The 21591-nt window shown below is 42.9% G+C and overlaps 1 protein-coding gene across 9 annotated transcripts in view; it reads left to right on the top strand.

Annotated features, from left to right (window-relative positions):
* Positions 1-21591, top strand: part of LOC138299444 (signal transducer and activator of transcription 5B) — a 994326-nt gene that overhangs the window by 780485 nt on the left and 192250 nt on the right. For all 9 annotated transcript variants that reach the window (XM_069237688.1, XM_069237689.1, XM_069237693.1 and 6 more), the window contains one exon: positions 2547-2669. In XM_069237688.1, the coding sequence (XP_069093789.1) occupies positions 2547-2669 (123 nt within the window). The remainder of the gene's footprint in view (positions 1-2546; positions 2670-21591) is intronic.

Raw genomic sequence — 21591 nt, 5'->3', positions numbered from 1 at the left:
ACTTTACTGAACTAACTATAACCTATACCACTAATGACTTCTTATTTTACATAATTCATTCATGATATGTTAAATGACATCATTGATGACATCACAGACTTATGAGAGCTCACACTGGGCCCACCTTTAAGTGCCTGAGTGAGAGTCAAGGTGTGCCAAACCTGCTTCCTTATACCCTTTCTGAAAAACGTTTTAAGACAGAAGGACAGAGTTCTATAATGGCTTCTGCAGTGTTTTTTTTTTTGCAAAGTTGTGGCAAGCCAGTCATTTGCTCTTTACTACAGAACCAATTTCGGTACTGTGGTACCAGAATAACCAACAGGAGAAAAAGTTCCACCAGCCAGTCTGAATCATGGGACCAACCATTAAATGTTGCCTAACTTTTTAATCCCTTCATGTCTAACTATAACTACATAGGGGCAACTGCCACTGTGTAATTTCTTGGAGAGAGGTCAAGAAAAATATTTACTCCAATCTTACAGAAGTTCAGAAAATACTAGAACCTCATAAGTCAGGGGAACTTACTCTGCTGTCGGCCTGTTAGTGTTTTGTTACCTTTATGGTGCCAAAATAATCCCCAAAAATCTGATTGACTGGATAAAGTATTGAAGAAAATGCTGTAGCTGCCATTTCAGGATGCAGGACCTGCCGCTGAGTCCTGAGCTACAGGGAAAAAGGGCATATAAGGGGCAGGATGAGCACATCTTTACACCCATGTTCATATTGGAGGGTGGGGGGTTTAGACCCTGGGGAGCCCTCCCTTTTTGTCAGGCCCCCGTGAGGTTCTGTGGTGGTACCGTTTTACTGAGCATCTTACAGTGGTACTGTGGTACTCAGATATGATAGAAAACGAGGTTGACTGCCCTATGAAGGCCCCATGCAACGGAAGTTGGCTGCTCCTCAGGGGGCTGGACGTAGGCAATGTGGCTAAAATCCCTCTTCAAACGGTGGGTTGGGCTTAGGGCCTATGGCCAACCCCTGAGGCAGTACATGTGCAGCGGAGGTTGGCCCTCCCTGTAGCAGGTTAAACATAGGGTGTGCAGCCATCACCCACTGCACAGTGATGTAATATGTGTGATCATAAGCGATGCATGACAAGGGTGCAAGTTATAGTTAGTGGACTATATTATAACTGGTGAGTTGCAATGTCTTTTGAGCTTTTGAACATTAGTTCTTGTGTCATTCTGTTACCTAACTATATTGTTACTTTAACCATTTTTTTGTTCAGCAAATATCTTGTGTTTTTTACGCAAGTTAAGATCTTATTGCTATATCCAACTATGACATAACATTAACCCATGTTATTTTTCAGTGTATAAATGTATATGTAAGTCCTGACTTGTTCAGGATCAGGGCTGAGTCAAAAGAAATATGTTATTCTTAGTTATCTTAAGTCATGCATCATCTTCCAAGCCAAGGGGAAACCCTAAACATATTTAGTCCATAAGACATCTTGTAAATACGAGTCTTAATAGCTTTTTAAGGATACCCTTGATATTTAACTAGTGTTACAGGTATGTAACGTTTTCTACTGAACATCACAGTGGAAAGTCTAAACCATTATCTTAATTAATATATAGGACATGCTGTAAACTCCTGATTGCTACAGTTAAGTTTCAGTATTGCCCACCTGATTACATTTACGTTTTATGTGCTCTTCCCTGTTCTTTGAAGCCTTTAAAGCCACTCTCTCTAGTTTCTAAGTCAGCAGGTTAGACATAGATAATGTCTACAAGGGAAAATGAATTGCTTGCTGATTTAATTTATCCTATGAGCTTGGCTAAATGTAACAAGGATCCTCCTCTGAATCCTGACTACACATCTTTTTTATTTGATGGATTGTGCTTAGTTGGAATTTTACTTCATTACCATTGTTACTTAAAATGTATTGTGATTTCAATTGCCCTGAGCATTTTTTGAACCATGACTTACAAGTGTTTGTTTTTCAAAGCTTTGCGCAAACAGCACACTTGGCATGTTTTTTTACTATACCGCCTGGCTTTGTAGAATATCGACTCTATTGTGAATCCTTCTAAATATAAAGTATCCTTTTTCCCACACTGTATTTTTCCATTTTCTTTCTGAAGCAAATACTAGAGTACCTCTTCTCATTGTGAGGCGTAGTTCATATATTGTTTGGCCTGTATTTTAGAACAAGAGGTTGTAGGTGAGACATTTTGCAATAGTACTTGATGGAATTGGTACTTATGGAATTTTGTGCAATTGCTGACAAATAACTTACAAAGAGAAAACAATTAAAATGCTGGTTGTCTGATTCAAAAAGACCCTATAAAATTGTTTATGGAATTGTGCCTCACGTAAAGATTGCATTCATTCCAAGCCCAGTGTACAAGAAACAGTTCATTCAACTGAATGCAGAAATGGAGCAATCTGGCCCATTGGTACCTTAGATTGAGTGGCTCAAATGGCACACTATACCTATGTCTCTGTAATACATAAGAGCTGCATTACACTTTAGAAATGCTACATGAAGTAAAGTATAAAAATATAATTGATCTTTATTTCTGTTGGTTGCTTTTTGACAGTCTCTCAAGAGAATCAAACGGTCGGACCGTCGTGGAGCTGAATCAGTAACAGAAGAAAAGTTCACAATTCTGTTTGAGTCACAGTTTAGTGTGGGCGGAAACGAACTGGTGTTTCAAGTTAAGGTAAGTCTCCAACTATAAAAGATCAACATTTTGCTGTGGAGCACTGCCCTGCTTTTCCAATGACCTGTGGGCAGGTAATGACTACTCGTCAATAGCCTTGGTGAATTATATTGTCTGTCACTAGTATTCGAGTGCCTTTGACACTGCTGCAATGTATAAGATTAGCCAAGACTCTGTATATTCTTGACTCTCACATGGCAAATGGGAGTACAGTCAATTCTCACACATTGATGTGGTGTCTGTTTTAATCTGTGTAGAATATGACATAGTAAACACATACAATGATGACACAGTTTATTAATTTTACTCATTCATTTGCTAAGGCCTTCCCCTCCCAGGGCTGATCCTTTTTTGTTGTTGTTTGGGGCACTTCGCAGTTAAGCTTTTTAAAAATTTTTTATTGATGAGATCCAACATCATAGCATAACCAATTTCTGTTACAAACTGACCCCAGCGAAACAATAACATCAAATTCAGTAACATTAATATACTCTCAAATATCCTCAATTAGGGACGGCCCAGTCCTTGACTCCACCCCTAAGCTGAGCTGGTGTCGGTTGTCTCAAAAAATCTCCCTCTGGTTTGGGAGAATCTCTTGAGCCCACCTGACTTCATTGCATACTTCCATTCCTGATTCCTTGCTTGCAGGATTTTATTTAGCCATTCTTCTGCGAGGTACACCAATTTTGTAATAAGAGTGATTTAGCCACTGTCGTGGCAATGAAGACTAATTTTACTCACTTGGGTGCAAGCTTCCCCCCAGGGTCATAGCCCAAAACCAGTAACTACACACTAGGGTCTATTTCAATCCGTAAAGCTATTTTCAAAAACTTAAATACCTTACCCCAGAACTCTTAGATACGCCCACAAGTGCCTGTCACATGTGTCCAATTTGCTATGCTCTCCGCTAGATAACGAAAACAGTGATTAAGACAGCTGGGATTCATCTGGGCTAAAAATTGCAGGGTACGATAGAGCAGCCATTTACTAAAATACAGTATTCTGTGCCAATTTGCTCCTCTCAGTACCCCAAAATGTAATCCATTGATTTTCTCCCAGATATCCTTTGATAATTTTAGCCCTTCGTCTCAATCCCATTTCCTGGTAGCTTTTACCATAAGATTAGGGTTTTTCAACTCCAATAGTAGCCTTCTCCATTCATCCGCTCTTCTATCCCCCGAGGGGTCTATCAGTTCTTTCACTATCTTCTGAGTAGCGCGTATCTGACCACAATCCAGATTGATAAGGCTATTACTACTATCACCAGCTATAAAATCTCCAATTTTCCTGAATGTGGCATATTCCCATTTCCTGATTTTCTCTGGATTGAGCCTAGAGCCGGACCTCATCGTAAATTCGGACAGAAGAGTGAAAAAATTCACATATGGATTGCCCATCTTCGAAAAAAAAATCTGGCCTCTTTTTAAAGAACCACCTCAAGATCTTATAGCTACTTTCTTTGGAGATTTCACCAATAATACGGGATCCCTTATACCATATTCCCTACAAATTAATTCATGGAAATGGTGCAGGGATGGACTGCCCTAGAGTGATGCAGGTTTGAATTTTGCCATATATTGGGGCGAAAAATGCTAAATAGTAGTCTTTCATATTAGGGAGTGCCAAGCCTCCCTTTTTCCAAACTGAATATAAATTGCTTAGTGCAATTTGTGTAGTTTTATTGCACCAAATAAATGATGTAAATAATGAATCCAGTTTCCTAAAAAATGGGAATGTTAACACACATGGAATGGCTGAGAACAAGAAGTTAAACAGCTGTAAAATTGCCATTTTAATCAGGGTAACTCTCCCTAGATAGTTAGAGGAAGTGACCCCCACCAAGCTAGCAACGCCTACGTTTTAAGAAGCAGAGGAGCAAAGTTAAGATTGTAAAGATCTTCTATTTTAGACAAGAATCTAACCCCCAGATATCTCTTGGGCCGTGGGTTCACGCAGGGCACCAATTCAGGAAGTAGTCTATTGGAAGTGCAACCACAGAGTATAATTTCACTTGTTTTCTTATTCACCTTATACCCCCCTATTTGTTCAAACCGAGCAAATACTTCAAAAACCTTCTCCTGGGAACTTCTGTTATCGTCAAGAAACAAAATAATATCATCTGCTTACAATTTAATCTTCCCCATCAGCTTAATTGGAAAATTAATCAAATCATTTTGTCTAATTGCGATGGCTAAAGGTTCGATAAATAAAGCAAACAGGATGGGTGACGGGGCATCCCTGGCGAGTGCCCCGGCAAACTTGTCGTTTACCCACATTTGCGGTATTAATTATAATGTTAGCTTCGGTATTTTGATACATCCTTTGTACCAACCCTGAAACCTGGAGTGGAACCCCAAACCTAAATAATATCTCAAACAGCGTATCCCATACCACCAAATTGAAAGCTTTTTCTGCATCCAGTAAGAGAATAACGGCAGGAACTTTATTAATAGAGAAGTAGTCTAGTGCCTCAGCTAAAAATTATGTGTTAGTTGCAAGTTGTCCAGCAATAAACCTGTTTTGGTCTTGATGAACCAAAGTGGTGACAACCGCGTTAAGGCAATTAGCTAGAAGCTTCATGATAATTTTATAATCGGTATTTAATAGTGTGATTGGGCGATATGAGTTTGGATCTTCCTCATCTTTGTCTTTTTTCAGAAAACTAACTACATTCCCTGCACAAAATGAATTTGGAATCGTCCCGCCCTTTAACATATTATTGGTTAAAAGAACAAAAATTGTGTGCCAGTACATCAATGAAGGTTTTGAAAAGTTCTTCTGGGAGGCCATCAGGGCCGCAGGCCTTCCTGTTCAGGCGGTTCTTGACCACCTCGTGAAGTTCTGGCTTGGTAAGTGACCGGGATATGGCATCTCCATCTTCCCTAGATAAGGTGGGAATGTCCAGTTTCCCTAGAAAGTCCTTAATGGCTGTTAAGTCAGTACGTTGGTTTTGGCTATATATTTGTCTGTAGTGTTCTAGCATCACTTCTCCCACTGTCCTAAAATCTGTATATCTCTTCCCCGTAGTTGGGCATCTCAGTGCGTAAATCGTGTTACTAGCCATTTGGTTCCGTACTTGCCAGGCTAGGAATCTACCCGTGAAATTACTCTCCTCGTACACTTTCTGCCTGTGGGCCTGGTACGCTATTTCAGCTCTGCCAAGATACCGGAGAGTGCCTGCTTGGCCTGATCGAGTAATTTTTTATCACTTTCCGTGGGGACCTAAGATACCTTTCTAACTTCCTCTGCACTTCTTCTAATACCCGACTCTGTTGTTTATCATGGATCCTATTTGCTGCCTCCTTTGCAATCACAATACCTCGTATAAGCTTTTAATGTGTCCAAGATCGTACTCAGAATGGCGGAATCCCAATTCCTATTAAAGAAATCTCTAACTTCCTCTTTACAGACCTGAACCCATCCTTCCTCTTGTAGGTGCTGCTTATTAAATGTCCACCTCCTGGGCTGCGGCATATCCCGCTCTGACTCTAGCAGTACGTCCAGAATAAGGATAGCATGGTCCGAATAATTCTTCCTATTATTTAGCCCATTAACATTCCAAGAGAAAAACTCTTAGCTAGAATTTAGCCCTGCCATTTGGTCAGTTTATCATACTGAAAATATATGAGCCTCCTAAAGCTACCCTGTTTTGCAATTCTTATAATCACCTTAGTTCCCACCAATAATGCACTATAACCTCACACCCAGTTCATTTACACAGGTTGACTATCTTGTTTCGTCTATTTCTCCAAAATTTAAATCCTCCACTCTGCCTTAGGATCTCATTTTCCTCCTTCCCCCAGCATCCCTCCCCCTCACCAGAATTCCCCTGTGTCACTTGAATACCCTCCCTCTCCCTTAGTGGCCCACACCTGGGGCCCTTCCACCTGGGCAGTCCAGGATCACCTCCCACCTCCACCCCTGCTGCCTGTCCGTGCCCCTGCTCGAACCCCCCACCCCTCAAAACCTCCCTAACCCCAATAAGGCACCTTGAAATGGCACCCTAATCGCCAGGACCAGCCGAGGGAAGCTAATAGTAAATTACTTATAGTGCCCTGTGCGACAGGTATGTTAATCATCACAGTGGAATTCATCACCCTTATTGCTTATTTCCCCTTTCAGTCCATCCCCTCTTCATTTCGTATTGAATGTAAAAAAGTCATGGCTGCGTCAGCTGTTTGTAATATATTTGACTGCTCCTCAAAAAACACTTTTGAGTTTTGATGCTGGACAAGCCTTGCCATGGCACCTGCTTTTTGAAATTCAGTTATCATTTCCTTCAGCTCCCGCATCCTCCGTGCGGCGCCGGCAGACATGTCAGATTTTTTTTTTAAAGTGAAGTCGCCTGGGATCTGATGTGATTTGTTTTTACTCACCTGAGAAAGAATGCGTTCTTTGATATGAAAATCGCCAAAGTTCACCAGCATTACTCGAGGATATTTTGCGTTTGGAGGGTGCACTGCAGGCACTCGATGAGCACGCATAATAGAGAGGTCTTGGTATATGCTAACTGACTCTGGGAGAACGTACTGCGTGATGAGGTCTGTAATTACGTTCATAACAGTTTGCCCATTTTCACGTTCTTTCGGAATCCCTATAAACCTTAGATTAGATCTGCGGGAGATATTTTCCGCGTCGCCCATCTGGATCTGCAAGTCCAACAAATCTTCTTGCCATTTGTAGATTGATGGCTCCAAGTGGATCCGCCAGTCTTCCAAATCGGAAACTCGCTGCTCCACCTCCTTAATATTGATGTTTGGTTGCGGCATGCTATTACTTATCAAATTTAACTGTACTTTGGTCTTCTGGTTTGCCTCTTCTTGTGATATTTTTAAGGATTTTAGTTCACTCAGTATTTGAAGGAGCAGGCTTTCTGTGGGGGTGCCAATCCCTCCTTTTACTCTTTCATCTTGGGATTGAGAACCTGCCTGAGGACTCACCTGCTCGGTCTGTGATGTATCTGCTATATTTATGACCTCCCGCTGTAAAGCCCCGTTCTCCAAATGGCTTTTGGGGGAGATGGTCCTCCTGGGAATACGGGAATCTGAACAGTGTTGGAAAATAGACAGAAGGTTGTTTTCAGAAGATATTGAATTGTGGCTATTTATCTGGGACCCCGTAAGGGCTTCCTTAGGCTCCTTACACCATCTCCCCCACACCACCACCACTAAGTAATGGATATAACTCCCTACGGCCCGTGCCAGCCTCATGGTTATCACTCATGGTTATCACTGCTATTAGGTATTAGGCCGGTTCTTTGCTCTATTTGTCAGCATTATCCAAGTGCCCAGTCACTCTCTCCTTGCTTCCCAGCTGCTTACCTAGTACACTCCACTTCATATGTGGTACCGTGGCAGAGATTTTGTAATGTCGATACCGGAGGAGTCAAGCTAAAAACCGGGGAGGAACCTGGAGCTGGGCTGTTGACCGTCTGGTGGGGCCCTCTTGCACCTAAATCGACATTTGCCATTTTATCAAAGGGTGTTGGGTGCTTACTCCTGATGTTACGTGCTGTTTTAGCACATTTCACTGTAGAGCGGCCCTTGCTCTGCAAATCCCAGGGGTATCTTCATATTGTCGGGTAAGTGCAGCACCCTATGTCCCCCCCCTTCTGTAGTGTCAAAGCACCAGATGGCCACAAGCTGCACCCGTGTCTACACAAGCCGCTTCTGTGACCACGCTGAGCGTCTGTTAGCCTAAAGGGCAGACCTATCACCACTCCTGTCGGGGTGCACCTTTCTGAGTCTACTTTTAAGTCTTTATATATCTCGTAATTGGTAATGGTAATTCTTCTTCTTCCATTATTGTAACAGCTAGCGTTCTGCAAAAGCACTTTAACGACATCTGGCTTTGCTTGAAGGGGTGGGGTCAGAAGCTCCCGGGGGGGGGAGGAGGGGGGAGGTTTGGAGGGGGACTTCCCTCCTATTAAAATTGAAACAATATTAAATTTTACTTCCAGCTGACCCCCTTTTTTAATAAGTATACCAATCCGCTTAGTATTGCCCCCATGTAAAGTGTTAGCAGTACCTTTAAAAAATGGCAGGACCCTGTCTGGTCTCCATAAGGAGGTGTTTTATTCCTCTAGATCTTCTGTTGTACTCTACAGAGAAGTTGTACATCTGCACCCCCCCCCCCCCCCCCCCCCCCACTGGACTGATATCCCCCCCTACTGTGCTTCCACCAGGGGCTCCTCACCTTCCTCCGCGTGAGCCTGTAGTTTTTTAGCTAGCCCACGAGTTCAACACATGGGGTCCGATCCACTGCTTCCTCTTCCGCACTCAAGGGCCTGCAAGGTAACGCACAGCGCGCACTTCAGAATCCCCGGCAATTCTGGTTCTCTCCCCGGGTTTGCATCACAGCGTGTCTGTCTCCTCTGAGCGTCGCTCCCCTCTACATCGTCCGGTGATTCAGCCGCAGAGCATGACTGGAGACCCTACCCCGCATTTAAGCCTTCATAAATCTTTTTCTACTAAAGGTATCCATGCCAAATTATTTCCTTTTTCCCTTTTCCCAACATCTTGGGGATTCTAAAGGTATCTGCAGTTTGTGGATTGTGTTGAGAGAACCAAGAAAACAGCTAAAAAGTAGCCTTTAAAAAAAAAAAATGTGAAAAAGTACTCTGCAAAAGAGTGTATGTGTTGTTCTTTCTGAAAATTAGAACTACAAAAGATTTGCTGTGCTGAGATTGTCACCAAGTGGTAGTCAATTGTTCCTTTCCTTGTGGTTTCATTTAGCATACTTGCGAGTTATGGGTCATCTGTTTAGATTGCTGATGGTTTTCCCAAATAAATTCATTGTTGAAATAAAAAAATAAAATTAAGTAGGAAATGATAGTCATTGTCATTGTCATCTGTAATATTTTGCCCTGATTCACAAAAGTAGCATACTGTAATATACTGTCAGTCCCTTCTGGGTGCAGGGATATATAGTTTTCTCCTGCATTGGATCCTTCCTATATTCATATGCTTGAATTATTCCTTATTATCAGATGAAGAATACTTGGTAACAATGTTAATAAAGCTGTGTACATTTACACTCAGCACTAAACCTAACACTAAACATTTCCATTCTTTCCACATCATTGTAGATGATCCAACCACTTATAAGCCAGCAGCCTTAGCTGTATCCTGCCAGAGCCTACCAGTTGGCAGTTGTTTCTGCCTTACATTCAATGTGAGGAACATTCTGGAGAGCTCTTTTCAAAAGAATAATAACTAAATTTTCTTCATTTTTTCCAGAACATCTTAGTTTAAGCATGACTGAAATGGCACAGAAGAAATCTGTGTTCAATGCACACATGGCTTGTGGGTAAAAGAAGATTTATGTGAATGCTTCACATTCAAAATGATGGTTTGGAATATATCCCAATCACAAGACCAGAGAAGACCATAAGAGAAGACTGGTGTTCACTATTTGAGGATAGAAGGTGGAGGCAGTCTCTTCAAAACACCAAAGTAAGTCTACTAGGACCGCATCAGAGCTGTGTGGACACAAGACTTACAAGCAGACTCTGGGACCCTCTGATCCTGTCCTTAAGGGTTAGACACTTGGGTCAGCCATCGTCCACTGCTACTAAGCAGAAAAAGGATGAGGAAAAAAGCACACAAAGAAAACAAGAGGTGTATTCCCTTCTGAGGATGAACTACCTCTGAAGAGATCTGAGATTACCTCCGAATCCAGCCACAAAGATGACAGTAAATCAGCAAAGTCATTAATGACAGCAAAACCATCGGTCAGCCAGACAAGTCTGCCAGTCACTCAAGTGATTCAACTTACGCCGACTAAGGTACAATCGATGATGCATTCATCTCTTTCGATGAGGAAACACCCCTTGTTCATTAATTTTCTATTGATAAAGTCATTAACGAGAATACCATCAACTCCTCTGTTTGTGATACTACTGAAGAAACAGCTCAGCAAAGAGAACAGACCACAAAAAAAGGGTACCAGTGTATTCTGCTTTAGCCATTCCTCCACTACAAAGTATCTTTCCGTTTCTGACATTGATGGTATCTCCAGTCCTACTACAGTCACCAAAGTAAAATTGACAATAGGCCTTTTCATATCAGGAGGAAGTAGAAAGGCAGGATTATCCAGCACTTGACAACATTGAAGAAGTTTTCAGGGACCTGAAAGAGATGGAAAGGGCTACTCACCCAGAAGACTTGACTATCCAATATGTGGATTGTGAAGAACATAATGAGGCTATGTTTTCTCCGCACAAGGAGCACGAAGTTTAGTCACCCAGATTGGCACAATGGAAGTTCAGAGAGGAACACTGGGTACCTTCTCACACTGTATGGTGCAAGGTTTTATAGAGATGTTAAACTCACTACAGGACATGAATAAAGATATCTACCAACTGCTACCACCTCCCATACATCCACGTCCTCAGCCTAAAGTGGTGTTGCCTCCACAACTGCCAGTTATCTTACTTCCAGTACAATTGGAACCACATCCCAAGTAAGATGGTTTTCTGTCAGGATAAATAGCATCCTGTCAAGCCGAGGCTTCTTTAAAGTAGGTACATAGTGGTGGAGGAGATTATGACTGCATTTCTCATGATACAGAAAGGACAGAACACATGATAATGACAATACGTATGACGTAAGATCACTACAGTTTAGTGACAACGACATTGCAGATATATCTGCAGGAGACTATCTGATTCATCAAGTAAAGACTCAGAATCAAATCAGTTCATAATTATTTAGGGATAGGGAGATTCCATTCATTAATAGAGAAGGCTTTTGAGCACTTAAGTCTCCCTACTTCTTCAGTTGAGAAATCCTGTTTTCTGTTTAACCTTAAAGAGAAGTTGCACAGAAGCACAAGGTTAGTACACATCTTAGACTTTCTCTGGGAACTTGTCCTTCTCATGATGTAAAAACCTGGCATGGCTTCTGTGAATCACTTAGGATCAGAGTCGAAATACAAGGCTACAGATGCAACCCAATCATGTATCTTAAACCAAATTAAAGCCAACTAACTCACTTGTCTCTGCTTCAGCTATCTTAACCTAGGGCATGGAATAAAAAAATCAATCAATCCTGTTACCAATCTAGGATTTACTATTTCTAGGAGCCAAAAGAATTTCAGAAGCAAATGAACACTGTTTCCATCTCGAGAGAAGCATCAAATTGATAAATCAGGCAACATAGATAATGTCAAGAAAGGTTGATTATGGTAAGTGTGTCTAGTTGAGCTTTCTGCCCTGGGTTAGCAGAAGGACGGTTGTCCTCGTGTGTAGCCCTCATCTATGCTCTGGGGTTTTTCTCCCTACTGATTGCCAAACAAGCATGTCCTTGTTTCTAATGAGGTGCATCACTGTTTAAGGATCCGTTTCTGAGGGCAGTGTGAGACCGCACTCACTACAAAGGGGACATTGTTCCCTTTCCATCACTGCGTCTCCTGTCTTGATCAGAGTTATGCCCCTGACCCAAATTAAAAGTGAAAGCCGACAGCAACATTAGATCAAGGTCTTTCATTTTATTTTTCTGTGACATCTGCATGCATTGTGTCACAGCAAAACAAAACAATTCAAACTCCAGACGCAAGGGAGACCTTCCCCCGGCGTCTCGTCTTTAATTTTTTTAATGAAAATGCTTCTGACGTTTTCACCAGTAGAATGTTCTTTTTATATTCAGCCATCAACATGTTTCCTGTCAGCCTCACCATGAGGTAGTCTGGCTACTGAGAACGTATTGATGGTCACACTTAAGCAGTTAAAATACATTCACAAAGCAAAGTTAAATTAATGAGTTTATATATTGTCAACAAGAAAATTAAAATTTCAAGAAAGAACATTTAAAAAAAAAAAGGAATTGCTAGCACTTTTGAAAGCCGAGTTTGAGTCCACAAGTGTTGTAGCACTGTTGGAATGCAAAAGGTCCCATACTTGGAAGGGCACACACTTGCCAAGTGTTTCTCATAGCAAGTTATGAAGCATTTATTATTTTTTTGGACTGAATGAATCATGCATAGGTGCAGAAGGCCTACTCGAGCACTTTCATAGTGCACCTAATTGTAGACTGTGGAGTATAGGAGACAGAGGGGGTCATTCTGACTCGCGCCGGGCGCGGTCACCGCGCACCCGGCGGGAGCCGCCAAAATACCGTACCGCGGTCGGAAGACCGCGGTGGGTATTTTGAGGTTTCCCCTGGGCTGGCGGGCGGCCTCCAAAAGGCCGCCCGCCAGCCCAGGGGAAACCGTCCTTCCCACGATGAAGCCGGCTCGTAATCGAGCCGGCGGAGTGGGAAGGTGCGACGGGTGCTGTTGCACCCGTCGCGTATTTCACTGTCTGCCAAGCAGACAGTGAAATACTCGTAGGGGCCCTCTTACGGGGGTCCCGTGACCCCCCCTACCGCCATCCGGTTCCCAGCGGGCGGACCGCCGGGAACTGGATGGCGGTAGGGGGGGTCGGAATCCCCTCGGCGGCGCAGCTAGCTGCGCCGCCTTGGAGGATTCATAAGGGCGGCGGTACACTGGCGGGAGACCGCCAGTGTTGCCGGTCTGACCGCGGCTTTACCGCCGCGGTCAGAATGCCCTGCGGGGCACCGCCGGCCTGTCGGCGGTGCTCCCGCCGACCCTGGACCGCCGGGGTCACAATGACCCCCAGAGTGTCCCTTTGTAGCATGGGGACAGTCCTTGTCCCTTTCCTGACACATTCTCCCTAACTGTGGTACTCCCATTAGGCTGAGAGAGAGTTGTGTGGAAGTGTTTCTGTCTTTTGTGATTCTGATTTGGGTCTTCCCTCCCTGTGACAGACCAGCTTTCCCCTACTACTTTAAGATAAAGACTGTGATTTGGCCATTCTAGGGCAAATCTCTTGGCCCAGATCTGTCTTTTTATAAGTATGGCACAGAAACAACCAATCTCTTTATTTGGATTTCTCTTCACCTAGTATCTGGGGTTCCACAAGTTGAGATCTAAAAAGCCCTTATAGCCCCAGGGTTGTGCTTGCTTACTCCCAGCTACTTTTGCCTGGTTCAAGACCAGAAGTACCTACATGCTACTAGAGAGAGCTGCTTTCCAATCACTTCCTAGAAAGGGGTACTGAAGATGTCCCTGGTCGAGGGAAGGTTACCTAATAGGAGGAGGTATTAAGGAGCTAGGCAGAAAGAGCAGAGTGGTGGTCTACTCTAGTCGGGAAAAAGATCTGCACTAATGACGTCTTGTACCCTGATCATTCTACAGCATTCGTACAAATGGTTAATCCAACTCCTTATTGTAACGGGGAGTGTTTCCCTATTATCTGGTAAAATGCAGCAGTTAGGAGATTTGTGTCACAGTGGCTGGATGAAACCTGCCATAATGTGAGTGAAAGATTCTGCACAGAGCCCCTGTCGGGAGTTCAAATACACAGCTATCAGTATGAAAATCAAAAAGCCTGCACTCACATTGGTGAAAACCTAGACTGGTAGTGTGCCACTTTGCAAGAAATTGGGTGACCCAATTGTTGTCAGTATAAAAATGGCAAAATAATAAGCATGAAGGGAGAGGAGCAAAGTGTAGACTGAAATAGAGTGAGCCCTAAGAGAACCATTTTTGATATAAACAAATTTGATTGTAAATACAAAAAATGAAACAATTAAAAAACAGTAACAAACCTAATGGACATAAAATTGGGACATGCAGAAGTAGACACTGCAATGATTTCTGTCTGAGGGCACGCGAAAGTACATTATAAAATGCCTATCCTCCAGTGTTCACAGTGGCACCACTGAAGATCCACTTAAGATATTCTTTGCTCAGTAGTTTAGAAATGTTACCAATTTGAAGTGGGATGGAGACCACTTCGACCACTTCGGTTACTTGCCATCTCAAATCCTCATCATTATGGTTTTTCTCCTGAGAATTTGCAACTTAATAGCACGTTACTGACTTAGCACCTGAAATTACTCCTATGTAGGCAAATGCATGAGCACATTTTCTAGGACTATGTCCTGTGTATAGTGAGGCAGAAAGGTAGAATATGCCATAAATATGCAGGCTGCGAGACAGAGCCCAGACCCACACGGGAAGTGACGCTTGGGAAGCATTTGTCACTAGACTAGAGGTTAAGAACGATGAGCGCCCGCTGTGATTCTGATAGCAGGGAGCACACATATTGGGGAGGGGGTATCTTAGTTGCGCTGCATGTACTCATCTCCTTCCTGCATCATTTGCTCTCTCCCCTTATAGCACGATAATTGCATAGGAGGCCAGGAGTGGGGGGGACACCCGGTCACCGCTCCACGTACACCATGAGGTAACCACACAAAAATACACCCAGCAAGAGCGCACCGGTAAGCCGATGCTGGATCAGTTCAAAGTAAGGGCTAAATGGTAAAGTTGAGATAGCAATGCCGGCACACCCAAAAATATCACAGGGTCATGTAATCATAATAACGGACATGATAGATGACGAGTCAAAACTCTCACGCTCCACAAAAAACAAACATCCGGAATACACATTATATCCCACGGCACTACAACACAATCCACCAGCACACGATGGTTGGAGAGGGAGGTAGTGGACCCCATTAAAAAGTTAAAGATTGCAGTAATACCAATAATTCTCGAAACAGTTGTTTACTGATGAATGTAAATCCTGCTATCCAGATCTAGACCTAGTTTGTTGCTACCCTACTATGTTATTACAGAACAGTTGGTATCCTGATGCTTCATTAGCTGCATTTATTGCTATGTACCGGTGCTGAAAACAATAAATTAGATGTTTAAAAAAAAAAAAGAAGAATATGCCATAAATTACATCATTTGTATTGTAGTTGAAAAATTGCTTCAAGGGCACCCATGCTCTCAAATAGGAAAGCTCCTTGGTTTCAGTCGTCAAATAGCACAAACTACATTGTCCACTTTTGAAATGGTCCTTAAGAGATTTAAGACCTCACATGTCATTAAAGTTTCTAGTACTATCAGAGCCGAGGATCCAGCAGACAATGTCCAGGACAACTTGGACCTCAAACCTTTTTGAATCCTGCTCGTCCGGCAGCAGCCTAAAAGCCACTTTAGTTTGCCCGTAGCAGGATATGACAACATTGTGGGAGGCTGAATCAGTTATTTTCTCCAGAGGTAGCCGAGCATAAAATCAGACAAATGGGTCCTGCAAATATTTGAATGGGGCTACACCCTGTCATTCCTTTCTGACTTTCTGCATATTCCACCCACATCAGAGTGTTTTTCTGAGGACCTCTTGTCCATTTTACTTCAAACGTTCCAGCTATTTTGGCTAAAGGATCCACAGAGAGAGTCCTTGCTTTAGAAATCTGACCTGGATGTTACTCCCCCTATTTCCTAGTGCTGAAAAAAGGTTGGAAGCCTTCATCCTGTTTTATCTATCAAACTTCTCTTCTATTTGCCCTGGATGTAGGTGACTGGTTGGTAGGGTTTTGACCTGCAGGATGTCTGTTTTCGTGGCTCAGGACTGCAGGCCCACGGGCACTACTTGCGGTTCAGAGTGGGCCAGGAGTACTTTAAGTTTGCAGTGGCCCCTCACCAGTGCCCCTTGGGTGTTTATGAAAGTGATGGTGGTGGTTGCAGCATACCTTCATACATTAGTTATACCAGTACCAGTCTCCCCTCCACCTTGATGACTGACTTTTGAACGCGGCTCACCACCATCATTCGTGAACCTACAAACATTGTTGGAGTTCACTATCAACGTGCCAAACTCACACTGACTCATTTGTGGAGGCTTCCTTTGATCTGAGCCAATCTGACTTTGGTGCATGATTGGGGCTTTCCTGGGGAGCAGTGAATCCAAGATATTCGGACTATCATCCTTGTGTTTATGCCGACATTCCTGGGCCTCAGTGAGGGTGGCTCTGAAGCTTTGTGGCCTATTGACTGCCTGCATCATCTTCATCAACCATGCGAGGTGGCATATGCAGGCTCTGCAATGGGATCTGAAGACTCAGTGGGACCCAACACCAAGGGAACCTCGCAAATTCCACCCAGGTTTTGGAGGAGATTGCAAAAGTTCTGCAATGGTGGCTGCTTGGCCACAATTAGACCAGCTCAGAACTATTAGACCAGCAGCAGAACCCTCTCCATACCCCAACCACAAAGCTGACAGTGGTGAAAGATGCATTGCTTCTGAGTTGGCGAGGTCATCTGGAAGGGCTTAAAACAATATACTGGAGCACTCCAACAGTTTATATAAATATCAGTGTTTGAGGGCAAATAACCAGAAAAGTCAGTCCATATGGCCATGTTCATGTGACATATTCTCTTGGTCTTTTTTGTGTTTACATGCTTCCAACCAAATAGATGATCATCAGCTTACACATGTTTTGTTCCCAGTGGGACTTTTTCAAGGTGTGTGATTGCAAACTATATTCCTTATTTCTTTATCAATAATTCATGAAGTGAGATGATCTAGGTGCAGGAGTACGAGTACTTTATAGGTAATCTCTCCTCTGGCCGATTCAACCTTTAGATTCTTCCTAATAACACATGTAGTGCCCTCATCTGTTTATCTTCACCATTTTTCAAGCTCACAGTGAAGTTGTGTATCCATTCATGGACAAACTTTGCACTTTTTCCAGCTCACAGTGAAGTTGTGTATCCATTCATGGACAACACTTACAACTTAGGGAACCATGATAAGTCCTTTGCAAAATGAAATGTGAGACCCACATTTGGGACAAAACATTATTTATACAAATTGTTGGCATGCTCCAGTATTTTTTTTCAAGATATTGTTGCTGTATGCTTTGGATTAACACTATCACTGCCCTTACATATAGCAGGGGCATGTACCATGGTAGCACCAGTCTTTGAACATGCATTCTTTCTGTATACCTTTTACCCTGGCTAATTGATTAACTTTAACATCATCTGAAAGAAGTGGCGATCAGAGAACTCTGGTCTCCAACAGAGACCCGTCTCCACACCAACCTGCTGGAGTTGTGGCCATTTGCTTGGCGTTGGAAACCTTCCTGCTATCAGTAAAGGGGATGTTGGGTTCGGCCGTCACAGACAACGTCAACGTAATGTGGTACTGCAATAATCAGGACAAAGTGAGGACCTGGGTCCTTTACCAGGAGGCACTGTGCCTCGTGAAGTGGCTAAATTGTCAGGGCATTTCCCTGATCATGCACCAGCTGGTGAAATCTTTAAACACCAGGGCGAACAAACTCAGACGGTGACGCCTAGCAGATCACAAATAGCAGTTGCATCAGAGGTGGTGTTGGGCATCTTCCAGCATTGGGAAGAAACCTGGCTCGATCTCTTCTCCTGCTGAGAACTCATAATGTCAGTATTTTGGTGCACTGGAGTTCCTAAAAAAACTCTCTGTCTGAGGTGCTTTTTAGCATATAGTGGAGCACAGCACTTCAGTATGCCATTCTGGAGCTACCTCCTGCCCTGAGTTCTAAAGATCAGGAATGCTCGGCTGGAGAATGTGGTATCCAGAATTTCTGATCATAACTATCTCTCCTCCGATCAGACTTCCACTTCCACTTCCCAAAATGTTCTATTGTATCAGCAGGGCAGGATCCTTTGCAATCTGCACCTTCATGCGTGGAGATCAAGTGGCAGCAGTTGACTTATTCGATCACCCTCCTGGAGTAGTGGATGTCATCCTTGCCCCAGGCATACTTCAACAAAATCTGTTTATGGCAGGCTCTGGAACGAGTTTGTGACAGTGTGACATCAGTAATGCAGCCCTCTAACAGGCCAAACTGTAAGATATACTGTTCTTTTATTTGTTTTTATCCCATCAAGGATTTGCAGTGGGCACAGATAATACATATTTGTTGGCCCTTTCAACCTTCTTTCGTTTACCTGTCCAGCTGGCCATGTTCACATCACCTGTTGGGATGTGATTTCTTGAAGGCTTACTTCATATTTTTCCTACTAAACCTTTCATGATGCCACAGTGGGATCTTAATTTGGTCCTTACATTTCTTATGTGCACCCCTTTTGACCTGAAGCATAACTGCTCCCTACACTTCCTGATATTGAAGATGGACTTCTCATCGCAATCATTTCAACTCATCAGGAGCTTCAGGCTCTTTCAGTCCAGCCCGTCCTACACCACCACCTTTCTGGACAGACTGGTGCTGAGGACTAGAGCGGTTTTAATACTTAAGGGTGTGACTCCCTTTCATGTCTGACAGTCCATCACTCATCTGATGTTCTGTGCTCCACCTCTCCAGTCAAAAGAAGAAGAGAGACTCCACTGCTGGTACCTCAAAGGAGCTCAGAGTTTTTACACTGATTTCATCAAAGACCTTTGGGTAGACAATGAGCCATTTTTTGAGTTCTATTGGGTGAAGCAAAGCAAGGGAGTTTACAAAAGGTCTTGGCCCAGGTGGATAGTCCTCTGCATTAAGATCTGTTACATACTGGCCAAGAACTTCCCTACAGGACTGACGCACGTCCCACCAGGGCCTAAGGCTGCTACCACTCTATTGGCAGATGGAGTGCCTGTCTTAGATATATGTTTGGCTGCAATGTGGCAATCAGTGCACAAGTTTGTGGAGCAATTCTGCCTTGACAGCCAGGTCTGACGGGTAGGGCATATTGGCAGTTAAGGTCCTACGGGACTTTTTTGATGTGTACCATCCTACACACCAACCATCTAGGGAGTACTGCTTTGGTATCTGTTCTAAAGTAGAGGACTGTGTGGTTAGACGTATCCATCAGAAGAACAAGGTATTTATCTCTAAAACCGCAGTTTCCTCACCATCCTTCCACCTCTATGGACTCATCTCTTTTCTATTTAAGAAGGTCCCAAATTTGAGCTCTGCACATTGGCACAGATTATTGATTTTTGAGTCCTGTGTCCGAGGGTGCAGGCCGTTTAAGAAAGAAAGTGACAATAGCGAATTTGGATGGTGCATATAAGCATCTCCAACTGTCACTCCTCAGGCAAAATTATGTTGACGAGCTGTGGAACGCCATCTACAGGAAAGCAGGGGCTGTGCTGAAAAATTCTCTGGATCCAGTCTGGTGTCTGGAGGTAATCTAAAGGTGTGGAATCTGTGGTTAGATAGTGTCCAACAAAAAGAGCATTACCAAGGGTAAGTGACTACTTCTGTGAAGAGCACCATTGTGCTGTGGTTAGACTGCTGGTGTAGGCCAAGGAACAATGCCTTTACTATTTAGGAAAAGTCTATTTTTATACATTGATAACTCGCCCCAAAAATTGCCTTGTAAGCCCATAGGTCAGGCTACTAATACAAATAAAAAGATGGTCTGGGATGGGGGCCGAACAAATGCTAGTGGCTGAGATTAATTCAAGTATTCCTTCCATCATGTTAAAATATTTTATAGTTAAATAATAAATATTTTATTTTTATATAGATATTTAACATTAAATTATGTGTTATTTGTATTTTTAACGATTATAAATAATTTAATTTCACATTATTTCCTATGGGGTTTGTTTTAAGCCCCTTCCTCTATTATTTTCAATGGAAGAGTGTTGCAGTATCAGTGGTTGGCCATGTGTGTTGCTAGACCTACTACTGTTTCTTTTTGTTAGTAGTAACTTACACTTGCACATTTGGCTCCATCCTATGTTTCATGGGGTGGAAACGTGTACGTCCAAACTTTTAAGTAACTCTACACTCAGATTTTGTGAAAAAGCCAAAAGTAGTAAAGTTACTCAAAAGTGTAAGAGTAAACCTGCTTATGTAAATCACTTACAAATGTGAGTTACCCTTGTGAATAGTCCCATTTTTTTTTTCACAGAAAAGAGCACCCTGTGGCAAAGATAGTTTATTGGCTGCTCTGTGCCCCCGGTTGCCAGGTAACAGTAATGGGATCTGTATAGGGAACAGTCAGGAAAGGGCATGCCAATTGATGGCATGCTAAAACACAAAAGGAGATTTATATACTTAAATTTATTTGTGGTTTTGTGGTTACTTAGAGATGAAACATTACATGGAAACGTTGCGTCCTTCATGTATTGTATGGAGTAAAATATATGTGAGCTCTAACAAATGCATAACATCTGTGAACACTTTTGTAAATGTTGTGCAGTATCCTATCGGTTTACGCTGTGTGATTATATTCGGCTCAACTGGAGATTGTTGGAGTTGGCTTGAGAGTTATTGTAGATGGGAGAGCTTCAGTTCACTTCTCAGGGAATATCAGCTATACAATCTGGAAATGTCATGTTACATGTGAGTCTATTGAAAAGAAATGCTTTGGGTTCTTGTTTATAGTTGTCGTAGGAGGAGGTTGCCCTGATCGCTGACAGAATGAAGTTCCAGGCTAAGGTGACACTTACTGTAGGTTCTTTGTTTTTCTTTTTGCAGCAGTGTTTTTCTGGTAGATGTCATTGCAAGCATGCCTCGTAGGAAGGCAACTACCACCCTAGACCAGCAGTTTTTGTGTTGGGTAATTGGGGGTTCACAAGGTTCTGTGAACAAGTCTTGCTAGTTTAAATAGGCTGTGTACTTCAATAGGAAGTCATTTGACGGTGTGTTAAATTGGGATAATGTGGCCTGTCTTTTGGTGGCAGAGATCAGTTTAGTAGCTTCATTGATGACTGCTATTAGTCTCTAGCATTCTGAAAAACCACACCTTGGTAAGGAGTTGTTTTAGTCCGGGTTTAGGTAGGACTAATGATTGTACAACTTTTATGAAGTTTTCCATAGGAATGAGAGGTTTCATTCCTCTGAGGAGCTTGATCTGATTTTGGGACCCTCTTGCTAAGGCATTGATGTGGGTTGTAGGGTGAAAGTTCGTGTCTAGGGTAAAGCCTAGGGATTTTGAGTTCTAAAGCATGGGTTTATGCATTCAACTGTATTTATAGTGTGCAGCTGTATATATACAGGGGTGGTGCAGTTGGTTTGGGGTGAAGTGTGAACAGGAGGAATAAGTGATGAAGTATTGTCTCTTTCTGGCAGATAAAATTTGGCTATAACACATCCCCTAAAAATAGAGGGGTTGTGCTAAACGCCGG

This window comes from Pleurodeles waltl, chromosome 6 (genome assembly GCF_031143425.1).
Source record: "Pleurodeles waltl isolate 20211129_DDA chromosome 6, aPleWal1.hap1.20221129, whole genome shotgun sequence".
In the NCBI taxonomy this organism is placed as follows: domain Eukaryota; kingdom Metazoa; phylum Chordata; class Amphibia; order Caudata; family Salamandridae; genus Pleurodeles; species Pleurodeles waltl.
The sequence above is the reverse complement of the archived record's forward strand: the minus strand, read 5'-3'. Positions and strand labels throughout refer to the sequence as shown.